General features: G+C 46.4%; 1 protein-coding gene across 7 annotated transcripts in view; it reads right to left on the reverse strand.

The window, feature by feature from the left end:
* LOC119162101 (sushi, von Willebrand factor type A, EGF and pentraxin domain-containing protein 1) overlaps positions 1-23,435 on the reverse strand; it is a 398,489-nt gene that overhangs the window by 18,870 nt on the left and 356,184 nt on the right. For 4 of the 7 annotated variants that reach the window (XM_075879536.1, XM_075879534.1, XM_075879532.1 and 1 more), the window contains 2 exons: positions 23,235-23,357; positions 3,523-3,777 (listed from right to left, as the gene is read on the reverse strand). The exons of 1 other annotated variant lie outside the window; for it this stretch is intronic. In XM_075879536.1, the coding sequence (XP_075735651.1) occupies positions 3,523-3,777; positions 23,235-23,357 (378 nt within the window). The remainder of the gene's footprint in view (positions 1-3,522; positions 3,778-23,234; positions 23,358-23,435) is intronic. 2 more of the 7 variants (XM_075879535.1, XM_075879533.1) reach the window with 2 other exon arrangements.

Below are 23,435 nucleotides of genomic sequence, written 5' to 3' on the forward strand. Positions count from 1 at the left end.
GCGCAGCACAGGCGCTTTCCAAGGCCCGTTACGATAAGTCAGCTCGAAAGCGAGTCTTTAAAGTGGGCGATGAGGTGATGCTGTTGTGCCCTTCAAAAAAAAAAAACAAGCTGGACGTACAATGGGAGGGACCAGCGACAGTGATGTCAGTGCTTTCAGACACCAACTACGAGGTAAAGTGGGGCCGGAAATGCCCCAAAGTGTATCACAGTAACCTAATGAAACCCTACATGCGACGAAAAGCAGTAGTAAACCTTGCACTCAATGTTCCTGAGGACGAGGGCGCGGAAATCCTTTGTCTTTCCGATGGCACGGTCAGCAGCACATTGTCAGATAGGGTAGACACAGGGAACACCCTAAGTAAGGCTCAAGAGGAAGATTTAGAGCTTTTAGTACAGGAATTCGCTACCGTTTTCTCCGAGAAGCCAGGCAAAACGGATGTGATTAAGCACGACATTGAGCTGACGGTTAACAAGCCGATCAGCTGTAAGCCGTATCGGGTGTCACCTAGACAGAGAGAGATACTAGAGGCCGAAATTCGCCGCATGATCGACCTAGGTGTTATCATCGAAGCAGACAGTGATTTCACCTCGCCTTTGATTTTGGTTGAGATTCCGGGCCGTGATCCAAGGCCATGCGTGGACTATCGCCGCCTGAACTCTGTAACAATCGACCAGACTTACCCTATTCCTAACATTGAAGAGAGGGTAGAGACAGTGTCTAAGGCGAAATACATTTCTACGCTAGACCTTGTTAGGGGGTATTGGCAGGTCCCTTTGACAGAGCGCGCGAGTCGATACGCTGCTTTTATCTCACCCCTGGGCACTTTTCGTCCTTTGATGATGAGCTTTGGGCTCAAGAACGCGCCGTATTGTTTCAGCCGCCTGATGGATAAGGTTCTCCACGGGCTCGAGAAATTTGCGCTGCCTTACCTAGACGATGTGGCGATATTTTCGGACAAATGGGAAGACCATGTTGAACACCTTCGGATGGTTTTGGAACGGATCAAAAATGCAGGTCTTACGGTAAAGAGAGAGAAATGTCATTTGGGCTGTGCTGAAGTAAGCTATTTAGGGCACATTGTAGGAAATGGGCGTCGTCGTCCGTCCGAACTCAAGGTAGCCGCGGTGGTCGGTTATCGTCGTCCCAGCACTAAGACCGAGATGAGAGCATTCCTCGGCCTCACAGGTTACTATCAGCATTACGTCCCGAATTACTCCGAGATTGCCAGCCCTTTGACAGATAGTTTACGCAAGACCGAACCTGTGAACATTCAATGGGACTCTAAAAAGGAAGACGCTTTTCAGAAGCTGAAGCACGCATTGAGTGAGAAACCCGTCTTGAGGGCACCGGATTTTGCAAAACCTTTCACTATTCAGTGTGATGCAAGCGAACGCGGTTTAGGAGCAGTGCTATGTCAGACGGACCAGAGTGGAGAGGAGCGGCCGGTTTTGTATTTGAGTCGCAAATTGAGCAGCAGGGAAGAGGCTTATAGCACTTCGGAAAAAGAATGTGCTTGCATTGTTTGGGCCGTACAAAAACTAGGCTGCTATGTTGCTGGCTCTAAGTTTATTATAGAAACTGATCACTCTCCACTAACCTGGTTACACCAAATGTCACCTAAGAATGGTCGTTTGCTCAGATGGAGCATAGCACTGCAGCAGCACAATTTCGAGGTGCGCTACAAGAGAGGTGGCCTTCATACAAATGCAGACGCCCTAAGTCGAGCGTTTTGACTCGTCAAAAGACGCGGAAGGTTTGTTTGATTTTTTTTGTTTACCTTTACCTAGTTAATGTGTACTTTTTTTTTCAATGTGTTACAGTGAGGGCATAGAGAAATTTTTTACTGACTCCCTCGTTGTCCCGAGCTCTACAGTTTGCTTGTTTAGCTTGATTATAATGTTATCTCGATTCCAAATGAAATTACGTATGAAAGAGTTACTGGACACTTGTCCCGATTGGTATGCACATTGTTTCCTTGAGCTTAAGTTATTAAGATAAGATGTTTGCTTTGTAAAATCTGAGGCCTGGCGATGAGAGTGGCGTGCACGCGGTGCTTGTCGCATTGTGTGTGGCTGACAAAGGTCGTTTCTTGGAGCTTGTCACCCACTTTTCACCGAAGCGGGGCGCAGAGGCCAGCTCTTGGAGCATTCCAGTTTGACCAGGCCCTTCGAGAAAGCAAGAGCCTTGCCGGAACGTCGCCGACATCGACCCGGCCGAGCTGCATGGAACAACTCGACCTCCCGATGTATCATCTGGCGGCGGGGGTGCTGTTGTGCCTCGCCCAAGTTCCACGTGGTCTTCGCGGCCTGCTGGCACCTGGCAGCTGTTGATGAGTCAACCCTGCACCGGGACGGCGACGGACGCGGACAATCGGGAAAAACCACGTCGCCGGCTCCTCTTGACACAAAAGTCGTTGGCCAAGCTTTTGTCAGCCGCCGAGAGCAACACTCCGAAGCAGCGTCGACCCAGCAGCTGTACGGGGTATTCTGCCTTGCTTGAGTCAACCTGGCTGCATCAGGGAGCGACTTTGCGCATGGGATTCCACGTCATCTCACTGTGGTGCCACGCTGGCGCGTGGGGTCTCCCTCACCAAACAGCGAACTGGGCATGCCTTGCCCCCTTTCCTAGGTTCAGAGGGAGGCGGTGTTTGGCTTTCCCTCTTCGGGGCCGGAGAGGAAGACGACGATCTCATTGGAGTATCCTGCGCATAAATTATCTTTGCAAGGGATCTTGGGAAGGCGGACGATGTATAAAAAACGCTAGCGCAGAGGCGCTCGTGTGTGATTCTCTTTTCATGTTGTACCACGCTACCATGTAAATACTGTATATAAACATTTTTTTTCTCCTTCTCCGGCTTCTCTACTCGTCCTCTCCGGGGACTCGGATGGCCCGAGTCCGCACCACGCTACACGAAGGCGCAACAGTAGCCACACAAGATACCAAATGTCGATGCACAAGAGTGGATACAAAGGAGTGAAACTGGAATGATCTACAATTATCTTGTTACGACCATTTGAATGGTCTGCACCAAACCTTCGCGCCATCCTTCTATGAAACTTTTTACTCGAGAGAACCGGAAATAGACTGAACTAATGATAGGCTGTAGGGTGGTTGGGGAAGCTCTGGGGTGCCATGTTTAGTCGGTAAACACTAAATGTACCCTAAACGTTTGCTGTCGGTGTAAACATTACGTTGATAGTTTGTGCATCAGCTTAATTAATTATTCAGGCAAATAAAGTACATAACCTATCCCGGTTGCGTTGGGCGTCAGCTCACGGGCCATTTTATAGGAGTAATAATAGTGTATCGTAATATTATTGTTTTTGAACTAGTTGGCCAACGTTAGCAGAGAAACCCTGTGCAACAGTCCGTCAACAGATGTTTTAAGTTGGTTATCGGAATAATGCTGCCACTTTGAAGTATCGTGAGTTAAAATGACTTCGAAGATTTTGAACGACGGCATACTCTTTCTTAGTTATTACAGGCCACAGGGGCGCGCTCAGTATACATGACACTCACCCTGCCCAACAGAGGTCGGCTTCAGCTCGTTAATTGGATTTTGCTCCTCAGGTTCGGTGGTACGAGCGCTAGACGTTTTTTTGATTGGCACACAGGTAGGAAAATGATCGTTCCACACGCCCTGCCCGAGGCAGTGGATTTGTGATTTTCCCTGAATTCGGTACCCTTCTTGGCAAGTGAACTTGTAGACTTCCCTGTTTTTCCTTTCCACTTCCAGATAGGGTAATTTCGGGATTTCCGGGCACTTGTAGAGGTCTGTTAGAAAAAAAAGCGAGAATAATAATGGGTATTCAAGATTAGGGTAATGTTTTACATGAAAAGACAATGCGAACTCTCGGAGACCGGGCTTTACCCTGAATACCTAGCAGTAGAGTTTGGTGCACTGTGCGTGCGTGAAAATGCTTCCTTCACGTCAACACCTCAAAGTATCCTGAACTCGTAATCAGATAAATTTAAACGTTTAAGGTACAGTAATGAGATAAAGATGAATGAAGTAATGAGATAAATATGAGCGTTTATTCTAAAACACGGGGCGTGCGAACACATTGACACAAGAAGGAAGTCAAGACGTCAGCGATCTCTTGACTTCTTTCATTTCTCTGCTTTTACGTACCCTGTCTTTAGGAATACTCAGCACAAGTTACTACGACAGCATTCACTGCTTGTTGCAGCCGCTGCCACCGCTGCATGACCGCAAGGCAGTGGCGTAGCCAGAGGGTGGCTTACCAAGCTCAGTGTGCCATCCCATGAAAGAAACTAGTCAGCAAAGAAACTTTGGACAACATGAATGCATATTTTTTAAATTAATTGCAATTTTATTGATTAATCATAAAATGATTACAAACTGTCTGGACCATTTGCCTACATTGGCTTGTGATCGGTCTCTGTGACAGTACATAACACTCAGACACACACACACACACACACACACACACACACACACACACACACACACACACACACACACACACACACACACACACACACACACGCACACACACACACACACACACACACACACACACACACACACACACACACACACACACACACACACACACACACATATATATATATATATATATATATATATATATATATATATATATATATATATATATATATATATATATATTGTAACGGAGAGAAGAGAGACAACACCCGATCTTGGGCCAGCTGTTCTCATTTTGACTTTGTCCTCCTTTTTCTCTAGCCGGGTATGCGCCCGTGCCTGAGCACTGCTTTTTTCATCATTACACTCGGCCACGCTGCGTGCATGCAGTCCTGTCAAGCTTGCCCTGCGCTGGCACAGGTCCTGTCTTCGAAGGTGGAAACATTCATAGGACCTAGGCCATGAACTACCATAGGTAGAACTAATGCCTCTCAGTGGGCTGCATTGGCTGTCTCGCAGAGGCTGGTCATGGTGACGGTGCTTCTTGCGTTGAGACTAAGGCGATGATGGCTCTGGTGGATGCCATTGACTGTTTCGCAATGGTCGTCTTCAGCCCGCAGGCCTGAGCACTGAGTTGCTAATACCGTTTCTGGTGGACCGTATTGGCTGTGTCTGTGGGGTCCCTCTCGTGGACACGAGGACTTGCCTTGTGGGGCTGTCGAACACTCTGGTCGGTGACCATGGCTATCTCGTAGCGGTCGCAGCACGCTTAGCGGGCAATTGCGTTGGGAAAGTTTGGGGCACTGGTCTTCATTACCGGCGGCGTTCTGGACAGGCTGCTATTCCCGGGCATCATGCTTTGACGCAGGAGCCTCTGCGCTGCCATCTATGCCTCTTCTTGTTCTGTGGTCGCGAGAAATCAGGATGTTTTTTGGTGGTTGTGTACCATAGCGTCCATAGGGGTTAACGCCACCATAGCTGCACATCACGCTGCAGACACCAGGGGCGTACGAAGGCCTCACCTCGCTGCTCTGTGCGAGTTGGTCGCCGGCTGGCCGATCCATCTTCGATTCCTGCTCAACGCACACTGCCTCCTGGTGATCCGCACGGCATTCAGATGGTCTCAAAGTCATATTGCATTGCCCGTGATCCCAAGTAGGGCTGTACACCGGGAGGCCGGAAGTGCTGATGTTGACTTCGCCTGCTTGCGGCACATCACTACCGTCGGCCAAGGCGTGGGGGGCAGATACGGATAAAATAGGCATATATTCCATTAATCTGTCTTCGGCAGATGTGGATTGATTGAGGGAAGCACTAGCATACTCGACCAATGACTGCCGCGTAGTAGGCAAATCCCCCACCGCCTGATCACTGAGTCTGCTCTCCACGCTGGTATCACTGGGAACTGTTGGTATCGTAGACAGGTAGGGTGTGTCATGTCGTGACCCATCCTGCAGGATAGGGGTGGACGACTCCACGTGCCCAGAAGGTGTCGGGTCTGAAGACCGCAAAGCCAATTGCTGAGGCTCGAGGGTGGTCTCCTTGCCTGTTGTCAGGCTGGAGGACTGCGATGAGACATCAAGCTGCCGCTCCACTTGAGCTCGGTATATGGTAGTGAGCACGTTTACGAAGGGTCCAGCTACCCTGTGCCCCTCTGTATCTCCCCCCATGAAAGAGAATAGGGTGGCTGATGGCTGACATGAATTTGGGTCGGGTACCAGCAACGAGTCTGGAAGCTTATGTGGAGAGCTGGAGCGCTCAGCTGGAACCTCGAGATGGAACCCTTCTAGAACTCCATCCTCGGTACCGGTCAGGTTGGCTATCAGTCGGTTCTGACAAGGTGGAAGGCAGTCCGGCCAAAAGCAGCAATCAGCTTGCAGCTCCATTCCGCCCACGATTGTTGCCGCTGTTAAGTTTGGCCCGGCAATTCGTCTGGGCAGACGCCATTGTGCGTTAGCCGATATACTGGGGAGGCTCTCAATCCCTTTGGCGTCCAGTGTGCAAGACGCTGTCGAAGATTTCGGCAATTACCCAGACCATGTGGCAAGCAAAAGCGAGTTCCTGACTTTCAACTACGGACCCTTTCATCGTCCCTTCGAGCAGCAGCGGTGACTGATGGCCTTGGCGACTCATCTGGCGATGGGGAAGCTGTTGTGACCGGCGCCAGAGCTGACAGGGGAGCGGCACTCTTTTAATCCTCAATCACGTAGCCGACCGGTGGGCTGCCTATGCCTGCCAGGCATTGTGCCTGTTAGCCCGAGGGTGAGACGTTGTGTCGCCACGCGCCGTTAACGATTCGGGAGAGGACAACAAAGACAGCATCTTCCTTGGAAGAGACCGTGGCGGCCGCCGGAAATCGCCCCGCTAATTAAGCGAACAAATCGGTGGACCATTTGATGTATGCTGTCAGAAGTTTGGTACCTCTCGACTAGCGGCACACACACGACGAGGAAGAGCCCCGCTGGAGCCACCTTGCAGTGCAGTGATCACGACTCAATATTAGACGTTCACGTGGACTGTGCATGCTCGTCCCCCTCACCTGTTGTGCGTGTGTGATTGGTGTTCCACTCAAAGAGGAGGAGCCCGACAGGGCTTAAAATGACGCCGCAGAGTGCTGGACGTCGCTCTGAACCATGTAACGGTTCAACCACCACGCTCGTGGTTTGTGAAACCACTAACCTTTTATGCTGTAAATAAGTGTAAATAGTGCCATAAACCTGTTTGTTTTTTGTATCCTCTTCTTTTCAGCGTTCGTTTTCTCCACCCGATTACACCACGCTACCACAAGAGACCGGGTAGTCCCCCATTCGCAACAACTGGTGGCAGCGGTGGGATGTCATCATCAGCCACTTCCTCCTTCCGACCCATAACAACAGGTTGGCAGCGGTGAGATGAACTTCACGATATGGTGCTGTGCTGTGGTGAGTGCTTGGTCTTTGCTTTGACTTTCCAGGCTTCATTTGTGTGAGTTTATTAGAAGCTGGATTGTGTGTGAGTTAGGGAGATCACCTATTTGTGTGTTAGAGGGATCCCCTATATTTGTGTGATGCAGGACCAAAGTATAACGGCAATCATGGAGGTGAGGACACTACTAAAAGATGGTCTTTTGTACATTTGTGAAGACCTGGGTATTAAAGTTAAGGAAGGAATGGGCAGGTCAGATATTTTAGAGCTAATTTTGGAAAGCGCCAGTGAGGAGGATATTGGATACGCGTTAAAAGCTTTCCGAAGGTGTGCAGAACAAAAACAGGAAATGGAGGAGTGAGAGAGAGAACGAAAAAAGAGGAACGGGAACGAGAGGAACGCGAAAGAGAGGAACGGGAACGAGAGGAAAGAGAACGAGAGGAACGCGAAAGAGAGGAACGGGAACGAGAACGAGAGGAACAGGAAAAAGAAAGAGAAGAAAAGAAGGTATAAAAAAGAGCGTCATCAAGCACGCGAGTTGGAGATTAAACTTCTGGAACGTAAAATTGAAGCAATATGGCAGAAGTTTCAGCCATCCGCAACTGTAGCGCACGAGAAGTGCAATGATCCAATGAGTGGGGTGCAGTCCACGGCATTAGAGATAGCTAGCACGTGTGAAGAGCGCAGCAGGTTCGCAGATAAACCGTATGTGAGAGCTGCGGAAGATGGTGCTATACTTAGAGAGGCCGACAAAGGCCAGAGCAAGTGCAGCGAGGTGCTGTGCCAGTAAATGCTAGCGAAACAGCTAGGGTAGCTGTAGAAAAGCTGGTACAGACCTCAACTGTGTTTGTCGCGACGGTGGATCTTGTAAACAATGTGGAAGTGATCAAGATCACCGGAGAAAGCTCAGAAGCAGCGAATGCAGAGAGTGAGGAAAACAGTACGGTTGTAGGCAGCTCCCAGCAAGGCGAGCGAGATTTTTTGAAGGGAAGCAGCTGCACTGTTCCTAAGAGAGTCAAGCTGTCCGCCAGTCTAGAGTGTGCAATAGGTGTTTTTTTCGAAAATTATTTAGACGGCGCGGCGTCGACAGCTGACGAGTGCAGTGAGAGTGTTAGCGACCTTGAGTTGCGAGCAGTAGGCTCCGAGACGAGTCGCAAGAAACGGCACAGACTAAAGAGGCGTCGCAAAGCCGCGAGAAAGACGAACAGTACTACGCGTGTAAAAGAAGGCGCAAAACCTGTCATCGTAGCAAATAAGAACTTTGCAGCAGTGTCAAAACTGCGTCGCATGCGTCCGAGCCGCCGGACGAAAAGTAAAAAGAAAGCGGATTCGGAAATGGCATCTCGTGTAAAGCGCCAGTCTTGCAATTGCGTCCACAGCAAGTTTCATGGTGCGCCCTTGAGCTGTAATACCGTCGATGATTCAAGCCGCGACAAATTTCAAAGCAGTGTGGGACAGGTCAGTCGCAAACGTCGCCGTAAAAGAGGCAAGCGTGCGTGGGCGACAAAGGGAATGTATGGAAGAGGTAGCAAACAGCCAGGCGAAATAAAGAAGGGAAGGTGAGCGGCCTGTTCAACGAAAGGTCCTTTGTGGCGTACAGTAAGACGCCAGCGGCGAAGCGGTTGGCCACAGCGAAGGTCCTCGCGACGGCGGCAGAGGTTAAAAGCTTTCCGCGGACAAGAGCGTCGAAGGGGTCCTAGGAAAAAGACCACACTAACGAAGCACCGCGCGGGTGCAAGCCCAAAGAGGGCATCCTCACTCTTTTCTGCGGATCACTGGTGTCCTCTCCGCGAACCTGATCAGGGCAGGCTGAAATCGCGAATGATGCGTGACTGCGCTGTTCAGATTGTAGGACGTGCACGTTGTGGTGCCGGGCGTTCTGAAAATCCGCCAAGACCTCAACCGCCGCGTGTGAGATTGAAGTGAGGGACAACTATAAGCTGGAGAGTCGGACAAAGTAAATTTTCTTAGAAGCATGTTTGTTTGCTTATTTTTGGTTTTAAAGTAGTATTGCTTTGTCATCTCCCCGGCTAGTTCATGTAGCCGCAGTTTTTCCCTTCAAGATTTTTTAAAAGCATTGTGACTGTTTTTAGTTGAGTTGTTATGCGGAAGCAGTGGCCCGCATCAGTCTGCCGACTGCGTGAAATTAGTTTTATTCGAGATAAAAGCATGTAGGTCAGGGATGAAGATTTGGTATGCCCGCTAAATTTGAAAGAGTGGCGGCTATAGGTTATAGCGATATGACCTATGATTAGGTGTGTGTTGGTATAGTAGTGCTCTTTGGATGATACTATGATGTCGTGCTAGGGCGCACAGCAAAATCATGTGCGTTCTTTAAAAACATGGGCTGAAATGAAGCTACATTCAATAAATGAGCGTGTAGTATGAGAGGTTTATTCTATTCATTTCGTTGTTTTCGTGATTACTTAGGGATCAAATGATCACTTGAGCTGAGAGCGTTGCGTTCACCAAATTTTGAGGCTAGAGATAGGATTTAGAGGACGCAGTTTGATCCGCTGCGAGTAAGTTTTCATTGGCCTCAGGGTGTCCTTCAAGTAGGCACTCACCACTACGTTAAGTATTGAGAGAATGAAAAATGTGCACAGATAACTTGTGTATAGGGTCTGGCAGCTTTCGTGTGAAAACCCTGTAGTTGGTTGTGTTTAATTAAATTATTGATAAGTAAGCGAATGTTAGTTACAACATAGTATTGCGGATGGCAGGAAAAAGCTAGTTTTGAAGTAGTGTGATTAAGGTTATATGGGGCCAAATTGTGTTTGCCTTTGTGTGCTTTTCTCACAAGCCAATTTCTTTCATATTTGGTAAGCATCTCCACGTCCATGATAGGGGTAACTTTGGCAGCACCAAATTGTTTCAAAATTTTAGCGTAAAGGTTTTTTCTTTTTTTTGTTTCACGAGAAGCCTGGAGGGTTTTAGGCGGGTCCAATGTGCTTGACTGCAACATGGTATTGTGTTGTGTGGTTAGCCTTGCTGTTGTCAATCATTGTGAGCTGGTTTGGCAGTTGGTCACGAGTACGCAGCTGAAGGGTCAAAGCCAGGCCATCGTCCTTGTCACCAGCCATTCTCTTCGTGTCCAGCGGTCGGGAGCGCTGGCCAGCCGAGATTTTCCGGGCGGCGGAGGAGCTGTGAAGTTTGGCCCAGCAATTCGTCTGGGCAGACGCAATTGTGCGTAAGCCGATCTACTGGGGAGGCTCTCCATCCCTTCGGTGACAAGTCTGCCAGACGCTGTCGAAGATTTCGGCAATTACCCAGACCATGTGGCAAGCAAAGCCGAGTTCCTGACTTTCAACTACGGACCCTTTCGTCGTCCCTTCGAGCAGCAACGGTGACTGATGGCCTCGGTGACTCATCTGGCGATGGCGAAGGTGTTGTGACCGGCGCCAGAGCTGACAGGGGAGCGGCGCTCTTTTAATCCTCAATGACGTAGCCGACCGGCGGGCTGCCTATGCCCGCCAGGCATTGTCCCTGTTAGCCCGAGGGTGAGACATTGTGTCGCCACGACGCCGTTAACCGTTCGAGAGAGGACAACAAAGACAGCATCTTCCTTGAAAGAGACCGTGGCGGCCGCTGCAAATCGCCCCGCTAATTAAGCGAACAAATCGGCGGACCCTTTGATGTATGCTGTCAGGAGCTTGGTACCTCTCGACTAACGGCACATACACGACGAGGAAGAGCCCCGCTGGAGCCACCTTGCAGTGGAGTGATCACGACTCAATATTGGACGTTCACGTGAACTGTGCATGCTCGTCCTCCTCATCTGATGTGCGTGTGTGATTGGTGCTCTACTCAAAGAGGAGGAGCCCGACAGGGCTTAAAACGACGTCGCTCTGAACCATGTAACGGTTCAACCACCACGCTCGTGGTTTGTGAAACTACTAAGCTTTCTTTGCTGTAAATAAGTGTATATAGTGCGATAAACCTGTTTGTTTTCGTATCCTGTTCTTGTGAGCGTTCGTTTCCTCCACCCGGTCACACCATGCTACCACAAGAGACCGGGTAGTCCCCCATCCCCAACAAGGCAGCGGTGGGATGCTATCATCAGCGAACTTCCTCCTTTGACCTGTTACGCCGCACGCCTTCGTACCTGTGCCAAGCCGTGGTAGGATTTTTAAGGCGGTTTATGGCTACTTCTGATTTTCGCTCCATCCCTTGTGAGCTCCGAGAGCATTGATGGTAGCCACCCAATTGACGGTGTCGTCCTGGATCCCATCAAATTCCGGTGGTTCGCTGACGGCTGTTGATGGTGGATGGCACGTGAAAATGCAGAGATTATCGAGTCGAAGCAACTGATCTGGTTGGAGATCTGCAGGAGGGTACATCTCAGCTCTCTGCATTGCTCAGATGAGCAGGCCTCAAGGTCTTGTGAGGCGACTGCATCGAACATGCGTTCGCTTGCACTCAGAACTGGTAAGATGGCAGGAAACAGTGCAGTGCTGGTAGCTGTAACAGCGTTGATTATGACGTGGAGTCGCGCGATGGTACGTCGCAGCTCCACGGCACTGTCCCGTGAGGCCTCTGAATCGATTTGGTTCGCGTCCATGGAGTACGCGGTTCTAGCAGAATTCACAGTGGCTGCATACACGTCCAAGGAAGCCTGAACAGCGCCCCTTGGATGTTCACCCGTTGTAAGAGAACCGGGCACGGGATGCAGGCCACAGAAAGCGTGCGCGACGTTCTCAGATGAGAGCAGCTCATGCACATTCCGAGAGGAACGTGGTAGCCTGCTGTCTGTCGAGTGGTACTTTGGAACCACCGAGGAGGCATATATGCCGGCCGCGGTTGATTCCATGGGTAGGTGCAGCAGCGCTCGGGTCATGAACTCCATATTCGAGGAAGCGTGAACCGCGTTCTTACGATGAGAGAACCACGCTGCCGATGATCCACGAGGGTACGGACAGGCGGCTTGAGCTGCAGGAAATCCGTGGCCAAAGATGCGTGGACGACAGCCCTTTTCGTGAAATCGTGCCGGCAACGTGTAGTGGAGCCGCCTAGGAGGCCTTGACGCCGTCCCCGAACGGTGGTGGCAATGGCGGCAGGTGAACAGCTGTCGAAGAGGCATGAAAGCCGTCCTCAAGCGGTGCTTACAGCGGCTGCACCTTGGCGGCTGTCCTGGATGAGGAAGCCGGCATGTTAAAGAAACCCGTCGAAATTTCCGGCAACTTCCACTACGGCTTCATATAGTGGTTTTGGACGTTAAACCCCTCATATGATTGTCAGACACAATAACAAAGTATTAAGAAAGATTCGGCTGATTCCCCGCATTGTGGATTGCTTTTATTTGAACCAGTCAGCGAGTCTATGGTATACACTTTTCAGCTTCGAGTCAACCGTAATGAAGTGGATCAACGTTTGTTTGTAGGTGGAGTAGTGGTGTGGACATAGTGAACTTGCCAGCCATGCCGACTACATTGACGTTTCAAGAGTGACTTATTGTCCGACGTAATGCCAGGAAAATGTGTAAGTTTTATTGAAACGAAGCGCACGCTATGGTGCGACTCAGATTTCGCGACTGTTGCTGTCAATACCATACGTAGCATTCATCAGAGTGTTGCTCCGGGGTTGCACTACTTTTGATATTAGCTTGCTGTGACATGTTAGCATTTATGTAATTTTTATCTGATGGTTATAAAAGCCAATCCTACACGTACTGCAACAAGAATTGACATTAAGCCAAGGAGGCATCCGTATCTAAGGGTTAGCTGTACATAAGTATTCTTTATTACTTTGTCAAGATATTAGGAAGTCAGCAATGCAACCACAAACTGACGTTGATTATACCCACATTTTCTTGCGCATGGTCTTTTGAAAAGCATTTTCATAACCTTGCTTGGCTATGATGTAGAATACTTGATTGCCATTAGGAATGCCTGCAGTTCGGTTCCTTCTGGTATTCTGACTTGTATTCTATGCATACCTCGGGTCATCACGGCTGATGCCAAATGTTCTTGACGCACACGCGTTTGAGTTACCATGTCTGTTCTCGCCATTTCTGGGTATGTGTATATAAACTGCGAATCAGCTGTGGCTCATACACGCATCTCGCGGCCTGTGTATGTGCCACACGTGGTGGTATGAAAGGGTTTCATGAAGTACACGCCAAGGTTTTCGCGGTACTCATGTGAGAACGAGAGAGTCATGTTCATCATATGCTTGTATGCCAAGTATGCCAATATTGGTAAAGAGGTGATCACAAGATCGCCTATCGACTTTGGCGTCTAGGTATATATTCTTGTATATAGGAACGCTCGAAGTGTAGTTGGTTGGCAAAGGAATGCTTCGTACTCAAAATAGAAATGAAAATGATTGATATGTGGAGTTTAACGTCCCAAAACCACTATATGATTATGAGAGACGCCGTAGTGGAGGACTCCGGAAATTTAGACCACCTGGGGTTCTTTAACGTGCACCCAAATCTGAGCACACGGGCCTACAACATTTCTGCCTCCATCGGAAATGCAGCCGCCGCAGCCGGGATTCGAACCCGCGCCCTGCGGGTCAGAAATGAAAATGTGAGCTATTACCGCGTAGTCTAATCTACGGGTGCTTTTGCAACACAATTTGCACGTGTTCTCACCTTAACATTCCGTGATTTCACGCACGTGGCCTGCTTCATGCAAGCGGCCGCCCTTCTCAAAGCAGACACGTGAAAACACGTACGCCGGCTGGTCAAGCCTTCAAAGCGACCGCGCAATATAACCGGCATCAGTTAACTTGAGCCGTCAGGACTCCGTTTTCCTCCAGGAATCCTACGGACAACAGTGTCAAACAGCAAGTTCGGCAGTTATATTGCAAATATTTCACAATAGTTCTCCGTCCGCCTCATTTGCAGCTTCGAAAGCGAAGAGTGATCGTGCCCCTTCAGGTCCACCTCCGAACGTAAACAAACGCCTAAAAGCACCGCCCCCCGCAAAGAAGCCGAATCGTTTGATGTTCCAGAGGCGCTTCTTGGTGTGAAGACACGAAAAGGACACGTGTCATTCTTTCTAAATGACCATTAAACACTGGGGCGACCGCAGAGGACTGCATGGAAGTCTCACAGAAGTCCGACGATGGGCCCAGTTGTCTGAACACATGTGCGACAGTTGACCGCTTCTTGCATTTTTCAATCGAATGCTGTTGCTGCCGCTTCTCTTTGACTTGGGCAGCAAACACGTTGTAATACAGCTTTGAATTGTTCAAAACGAAACACCGCAGCCACGAATGCGATGCCGAAAGCACCAGAGCCTTTTCCGCGTCGTTTGCCTCAGATGCCAGTGCCATCCCTGTCGCCGCTCCCGGCGCTTTTCAGGAGGAGCGCAGCTGGCGCTGTACGTTGGCCGCCCGGTACCTACATGGTCACAAATGCCAAAATTGATAGGATAAGTTGCTTCTAAAAATTGGCAGATCCCACGTACATAGGGAATCGATTATATGCGAAGCACGAATGTTCAAGGTTGAAATGTCACTTTAAAATCAGCACATTGTAACGAGGTGGACGTAAATCATGCCGTACATGACGTCGACGTCATAATTATCATGTTACGACGTGTCATTTACCTTCGTCGTTCGTTCGCGTTGCGTAATACAGAAGTTAGTTTATGTGAAGCTAGTTACACGGCCTTGAGCGCCTCATGAGCGTGGCAAGTATGTTCTTACATGACACGCATCTCAAGATTATCTAGTTTGCACCAGTCATATACCTTCTTTCTTCACATCCCGTAAGACCAGATTTGGTTTATGTGAAGCTAGCGAAACGCCCGCGAGCGCACCACAGGCGTCCCAAAGTTGGGACGTAAATGACTATATGTCATAATTTCCACGTTAGGGTCTGTCACTGCTGTTCGCCATGCAGAATTGTCATACCATACCAGTTCTTCAATATGTCTGTGAATGAAACCACCACAAAAGCAGCAAGACCATGAAACGTAAATCGTGACATGCATGCCATGATTTTCATGTTATGGCTAGTCAGTTACGCTTGTCATACAGTCATGCTTCTTATGCCATTCCAATTTTGATATCGATACCATTATCTAAATGGTCAGGAGAGTTAAAAGCCATAGATAGATGATAGATAGATAGATAGATAGATAGATACATAGATAGATATGCTCAAAGTCACCGAAGTTCGCTAAGAAATGCTTCAAAATTATTATATTATTATTTGGAATCGCATAGTATCGGCCTGATATGTTTAGGGCTTACTTTTGTAGTCGTAGCAGTGGTTATAGGCATGCTGTATACAGGGTCTTTCAGATAAAAAGCACCAAGCAATAAAAAACTAAAAATGAGTGCTACGCGTCTCCAGCAAACGCAGTATTGTTTTTATATGTATGTAGCACGTCAGAATATTTTTTTCGATCCGCCAAGCACGGTAATTAACAAAGGTTGCTTGATGAACGTTTTGAATACTGACTCAAGAGAAAAATTTCAATACGAGGCTTGCAGTTCTTATCCAGAAATAACAAAATTTTCAATTTATGGTAAGATAACAACGCTGGTTAATTTTTTTCCATGATTTGTTGAAAGTGCGTGAAATTTAGAACAAAATACCCCGTGAATGCCACCTTTTTCAATTGTGACAAAGACTTGCCTTTAAGCATAATAATTTTGCGAGTATCTTTGTTGAATGTGTGCGTTAGGCCGGTGTTGTGTATGAAGTAAAGTAGTGTCTTCTGGAATGTGTTGTCATGTACCCAGCGGTCGCAACTAGCTGTGTCACTGTAATGAAGGCCGATTTGAAGGAGGTGACCGAAGCGTTCTGGCTGCAACCCTTTACATGTCCATATAAGGTGGTATAAATGTGCATGCATTGCTGGAGTGGGACAATACGGACACGTATCACCAACTCGTAAATGCGACCAGTTCCATGATAATATAACGGCCGGTGTAAGGGCCACCCCTGCCCGAAGCCTCCTTAGCACAAGTTCCTCCGCCCTAGTAAGGTGAGGGTGACATTTTGATAAAGGAAATATATATTGCCGCCTAACTCATGACGCTTCGAGTGCCCTCGAATGTAAGTTGAACGAATTAGTGAAGGGTTTTCACGCACGAAGGTCACTCGAGCAGGCTATCGGTGACTACGATGAACATCAAGCGATGGTTGGATGGTACCAGTAAAAAAAGATGGGGGGGGGGGGGCGAAAGAAAGAAACAAAGACAATGAAGTTCGATTAAAAAGCGGCCGCCACGTGCATTGCGATACGAGACCGGAGCCAACATTCGGCGCAGCGCAGACGATTTTTTTTTCTTTTTGGGCCAACGATAAACATGAAGGTGGGGGAGAGGGTGATATTGCGATAAAGGAATGATGTAAAAACTTCAATGCTAATTATTATAGATGTTTTTTTTTTGGTCATATCTGCATCGATTACGTGCGATTGCTCTACTGGATACTTGCAAGGAATAGGGCACGATTGGTTGTGGGTTCAAAAGTTTTTTGCTCGTACTTTGTCTCCTTTTATTAATTCATGTGTAGTAGCAGTATGTTAGAGCGCAGTGCGTATATATATACAGAACGAATAAAAAAGTGTTCTGTGCTCTTACAGCTAACTCTTGAATAGTAGGAAAGCTTGGTGTTGGAAAGAGATCAGCGTAATTACAAAGTCCAAAGCGCTTTTATTAAGACGTGATGGGCAGTTACATACCGTGCTTCATGAGGCGTGGTATTCATGAGACGAGGATTGTGTATAGGGGCTGCTCCCTTCATCAGCCATTATACGCAATCTGCATCGAGTCACGTGACATTTTTTGTCACGTTTCGTGGCATTCGCAGAGTAATAGAGTGGCACACATATGCTATTTTGAACTTAAGTATTGTGGGCGTTGTCACCACTTCGGTGTAGACGTGTTTTTTAATGTGACCCCATAAAGGGAGTCAAATCTGGGGATCTTGCGGGCCACTCTACAGATCCAAGACGTCCGATCCATTTCTCGGGAAACTGTCGATCAAGCCACGTTCGAGTCCGCACGCGCGCAACTGTGCGGAGGAGCTCCTATTGACTGGAACCATAAATTTCCAAGCTGTGCAAGAGGGAGATTGTAGGTGAAGTCACTCAGTGGGTCATTTAGTGTTTCACTGATGTATAGCGTTCTGCGGTGAGTTTTCCATCGAAAAAGACCGGGCCAATAATTTCGCCATTGTAAATGCCGCACCAAACACTGAAAGACCACGGCACCTGTGGTTGTGACATCAAGAGTCAGTGAGGATTTGTAGTGCTCAAGTAATGACCATTGTGAACATTGACTTGGGCATCGAGCGAGAAGCGAGCGTCATCGGATCAGATTATGTTCTTCAGGAAGCCGGGATTTCATTACTCCTGTATGAGTATTCAGTTGCAGAAGTCAAGACGGCTTTGCAAATCTCTGTCTTCCAACTGTTGATGCAGGTGAACATGGTATGGTTGAAATCCTCCGTTGTTGAGTACGCGCCAAACACTATACTGATGAAAACGCCGGTCTCACCACTCACATCGCACACGCTTGCGTTGGGATGGGCTGCCATGTAAGCAAGAATGTCTGTTTTAAGAGACTCAGTCACACCTTTTGTGCGCTGACGTTGCTTTTTAAACGTGGCTGTCTTGTCAAGCGTTTCGTAATTTCCCAATAATGTCTATGCGAATTCCTGAGTGCCATCTGCGAAATAATCTTGCCACCTCTCTACTTTTTCCGTTCGCTCAGCCGAGGGTAAGAACAATATTCGCACGTTATTCATTAGTGAAACGCATCGCTCCAAACTAAAATTTCCCTTCTAAAAGCGTGTCAAAAAAAAAAAAGCTGCACACCACATATTCTCATCGTGCTTTTTATATCCTTCCCTTATCAAAATTTCACCCTCTTCCCCACCATTATGTTTATTATTGGCCCGAAAGAAAAAAAAACGTCTGCGCTCCACTGAAAGCTGCCTCCGGTCGCGTATCGCAACGCACGTGGCAGCCGCTTTTTCTCCATAGTTTATTGTCTTCGTTTCTTTATTTCGCCACACCCCCCTTTTTAATGGTACCATCCAACCATCGCTTAATGTCCATCGTAATCACCAATAGTCCGTTCAAACGCCCGTCGTGTGTGAGAAGCCTTCGATAATTCGTTCAAATTACATTTGAGGGAACTCAAAGCGCCGCGCGTCAGGCGGCAATCACGTGGTATTTTTAGTATTTTGTGCACCCTAAACAAACCCTGGAAAAAATTAGCAAGCGTTGTTAGCTTATCGTAACTTGAAAATTTTGTTATTTCTGGATAAGAGCTACAAGTCTTGTATTGACTTTTTTCTAAAGTCAGTATTCAAAGAGTTCATTAGGCAATTTTTGTTAATTACCGTGTTTTGTGGATAAAAATATTCCGACGTGCTACATACAGCTAAGAACAATACTGTGATAGCTGGAGACGCGTAGTTCTCATTTTTATTTTTTACTGCTTGCTGATTTTTAGCTAAAACACCCTGTATGCTACACCCCACGATTCTGTACAGTAGCTTTATGAGAGTGACAAAATGAAAAGTACAATGTCCACAGCACACAAGAGAGAAAGCATTCGCGTGTTTTGATCAATGTATAACAACCCCAAGCCACCTTCCAGATTACGCTATGAATTTGTTCTTCCCAATGATGATGCTAATCAAAAACCACTACCAAATATTTAAGAGAAACTACTTGGTCGATAAGACTATTGTTCAGGTAAAGTTTTATTTTTGACGTGTGAGTATTGTTTCTCTTTGATCGAAAGACAACATACTTAATTTTTCTTGAATGTATTGTGAGTTTATTTTGAACAAAACAGTTGCTTACGTCTGCCGATTCAGACATTATGCTGACTTGCAGTGTTGACCTGTGATTATCATGGCTGTGTCATACCCATAGCTTAATGCTTTAGAAAACAGTAGTGTTCTAAGAAGTTCATTTATGTACAGGAAAAAAGTATCGGGCCTAACGCAGAACCCTGAGGCACGCCACACTATATTGGGATGTATGCGGATTCATTATTGCTAATCACCATTTTTGCTTGTGCGAGAAGTAGCTAGAGAAAAACTGGAGTGAACTGTTGCTGAAGCCACAACTTTCAAGATTTTGTAGGTTATGTATGGAAAATGGTGTCAAACGCAGTTTTAATATATAGGAATACTGCTACTTCAATTTTACCATTGTGAAGTGTGGTGTTTATATTCCGTGAGAGCGTTAGAGAAGCTTATGCTGTAGATTGATAGCGGGAACAATCCCGGCTGCTGTGAGCATATGAAGTCATTATCGCTCACAAAGCGTTTTTGATCGAAGGACGTACAATCAGCTTCTAGAAAAGTGTGTTGAGACAGCTTAGATAGAAACATGATTTACCGAAACTTGACCACATGTTTCGAAGAAAATGGGTCGCTATCTGACGCCCAGCATAGGCTTCGGCGTCGTTTGTCGAGAGTGACACAATTGCTTGGTGTATGTCTTCATTTTTTATTGGCCATTAAAGGGACACTTGAGGCAACTATTAGGTCGCCGTTGCTTTTTGAAATAGCGTTCCAGGAACCTCGTAGTGTTACTTTTGTGCCAAGGAACGGCCTATTTTGAAATAAAATTGTGCTTTAGTGGTCCGCATTAGGTTAGCGCATTTAAAATCATTCAACTTAACGAAACGTCTCACGTCACTGTTGCTGTACACAACGTTGCCCGGCTTTACTGCGCAGCCGCCGACACCATAGTAGCAGCATAGGGAAAGTAGCGAGAGCCACAGCAGAAACAATGGCCATTGAACAATTTTTAGCCATGGCCTTCAAGATTGCAGGATGTGCTTGGTTGAACTGGGCCCCGCTAGATGGGACGACCTGTCCAGTTTAGCCAAGCGAAATTTGAATACTTGAACCACTTGCGTCATTCCCCATAGTAACGTCCAGTGGTTCTTTTTTCCATAAATCAAACAGAAACGAATACGACGTCTCTTAATGCATGGAAGGTTCTCTTTTCAGTACAGCTAGGTCGATTTCTAGTTACTAATTGTAGGTGCTTCATCTGACGTCATCGGGATCATTTTGCAACCGTCTACCAGGGCGCATTTCTTCTCGCGTATTTTACTTAATTTCTCGATAAGTAGAGCCCTTCCATTGATAATGTCGTTTTAGACGTTGTGATACATTGATATTTCAGTCTGACGTAAATTATTTGACTGTAGTGTCCCTTTAAGAGAGAACAGACATATGCGGTATTTTCGAACTACGCCAACGCTTTTGATAAAGTTCTTCATAATAAACTATTACATAACTCTACAGAATATGAATAATAGCAAACTGATTCATGTAAATCGGGCATATCTGCAAGATAGGTACCAATATGTCCAGGTTCAGAACTTCTCAGGGACCTTTCACTTAACTTCAAGCGTACAGCCGGGGTGAGTTTGGGCCCGATTTCATTCCTCATCTTTATAAAAGATATTTTAAATGGAATACCCAATGATGTCAAGATAAAGCTTTTTGCAGATAACTGGGTCCTTAACACAATGAATAACTCTCAGGCTGATCGAACGTCATTTCAGAAAGCCCTCACCTAAGTTTCAGACTGGTGCAAGAAATGGAAAATGTTCTTAAGCACTGATAAATGTTTAGACCTCAGTATATGCAAGCAGAAAACCAGTTTGCACCACTGTTATTCTTTGCATGATATTTTACTAAAAGATATTGCGTCTGTTAATATCTCGGAATCGCCATAACAGAACGTTTAAACTGGGATATTAACATCAATACAATCTGCAACAAAACTTTTGAATCACTCTGGTTTATTCGTCGCAATCTTGCAAAAGCACCATCTAACACTAACTAGTAGCGTATAAAGCACTCGTCCAGCCATGCCGGGAGTATGCCTCCCGACTATGGGACCCTTATTGACAGAAGGATGTTTTTAGGCTTCAAAAAATTCAAAAATCCGTGATCCGATCTATCTGTAACAACTAAAAACGCATCAATAGTGTGACTGACGTGATGAATTTAATTGGCCTAGTTACATTTAAAGTGAGACGTGCCGAAAGCGGATAAAAATACTCGTACTTGATATATACATATAATCCAATTCAAGCTACCAATCATCAATATATTACGCACCACACACTACACACAAGTGCTCATTTTTATAACAGGAAACTGATACAGGAATACATCTTTTTAAACGATACATTCAAGTATTTTCCCCCGAAAACTCTTAGTGCCTGGAGTAAGCTACCGAAGGAAGTTGTCAATAGTTTCAATGTGGAAGTTGAATGCGAAGAATTTCTTAGCGTACAGGAAGCACTTTTAGAATCTATCTATCTATCTATCTATCTATCTATCTATCTATCTATCTATCTATCTATCTATCTATCTATCTATCTATCTATCTATCTATCTATCTATCTATCTATCTATCTATCTATCTATCTATCTATCTATCTATCTATCTATCTATCTATCTATCTATCTATCTATCTATCTATCTATCTATCTATCTATCTATCTATCTATCTATCTATCTATCTATCTATCTATCTATCTATCTATCTATCTATCTATCTATCTATCTATCTATCTATCTATCTATCTATCTATCTATCTATCTATCTATCTATCTATCTATCTATCTATCTATCTATCTATCTATCTATCTGTCTGTCTGTCTGTCTGTCTGTCTGTCTGTCTGTCTGTCTGTCTGTCTGTCTGTCTGTCTGTCTATCTATCTATCTATCTATCTATCTATCTATCTATCTATCTATCTATCTATCTATCTATCTGTCTATCTATCTATCTATCTATCTATCTATCTATCTATCTATCTATCTATCCATCTATCTATCCGCTTACGTCTGGCTGCTTTCGTTATCAGCCCGTTAACTTAGCGTGAACGAAAAGCAGTATGGGAGGGTAACATAGTATGACGAATATGACTCGCTGGTCACGACATGAATAAGGTCACAATCCTGTCAATTACGTCGTCAAACACTTACTTTCAGACAGTGGCACATACAAGCGCGCGGGTATGTGCACTTTTTGATTCAGCGGCCATGCCACTGGTATGCGGATACGTGCCACAGGTGCTTGACACTCCTATGCGGGTACGTGCCAGAGGTGATCTACCCAGGAATGACAACACCCACGGGCAAACTTCATGCGTTAACATTAAGAAAAACACGGATGGACGGATGAACGGATGAATGGACGGATTATATAGCGGACGAATGGATGGGTGGATGATTGAATGGACGGAAAGATGGACTGAGAGACGGAAGGACAGACGGCAACAGTGCTTGCCCTACGCAAAGAAATGATTCACATTTAGAAAATGCGTTGTCGGAAATGAAAGAACATCTTCATCGTCAAGGTGTAGAACCATACCAGATATAGGCTATGGCTCCTCAGGAGAAGTTATGAGGTGATGTTAATTGTATTTTCTGGATAGGTGTACGGAAATAATGACATATACTGCCACGCTGCCTGTATAGAGTTGTTGATGGCGGTATTCTACGGGATATAAGGTTCGCTGAGCTCGTGGTGCTTCTAGAAGACAAGAGGCCGTCTTGCGTATAGGGGAGTCACTTGTCTTGGCAGTGCGGTGTTTCGCGGTGATGAAGATGACTCATTCAAAAATAAAAGAATGCAAACGGAAAAACAGTTTCGGGGAAAGACATCGCGCGACACACCGGCAGAGGCGAGCCCCGCATTGGCCTTGTGCTTATTGCTTAGTGACTTGCGGAACAACAGTGCACAAAATAATAATCTTTATTTCCGCTGCGACCTCTTGATAACGCATTTTCCCACCCTTAAGATGCATGCAGTAGGACTCATAATTTATTCAGGCACAATGCCTCAAAATTCTACTTTTGTAGCTATATATACACCACACACGTCCACACATTTAGCACCTTTTGTGTCTTAATTTTTAATGAAAGTCTAAAATAGAAACATGAGTATACTTACGGTGACCAAGCAGCATAATTTCTCTATAGGACTTAGGGTAGTGTTTCTTGCGACAAACAATGTGTGCCCGTTGGTTGAGTGCAATTGTGAACTTCGCCCAAGCAACATATTGACCAGAGCGTCCTGCAGGTTATGAAAAGAATCGTTTGAAAAGCCATCAAGAATATGAAGAAGAGTGAAAAAATATATAAAAGGGATAAA

Source organism: Rhipicephalus microplus, chromosome X, assembly GCF_043290135.1.
Source record: "Rhipicephalus microplus isolate Deutch F79 chromosome X, USDA_Rmic, whole genome shotgun sequence".
NCBI classification, from domain to species: Eukaryota; Metazoa; Arthropoda; class Arachnida; order Ixodida; family Ixodidae; genus Rhipicephalus; species Rhipicephalus microplus.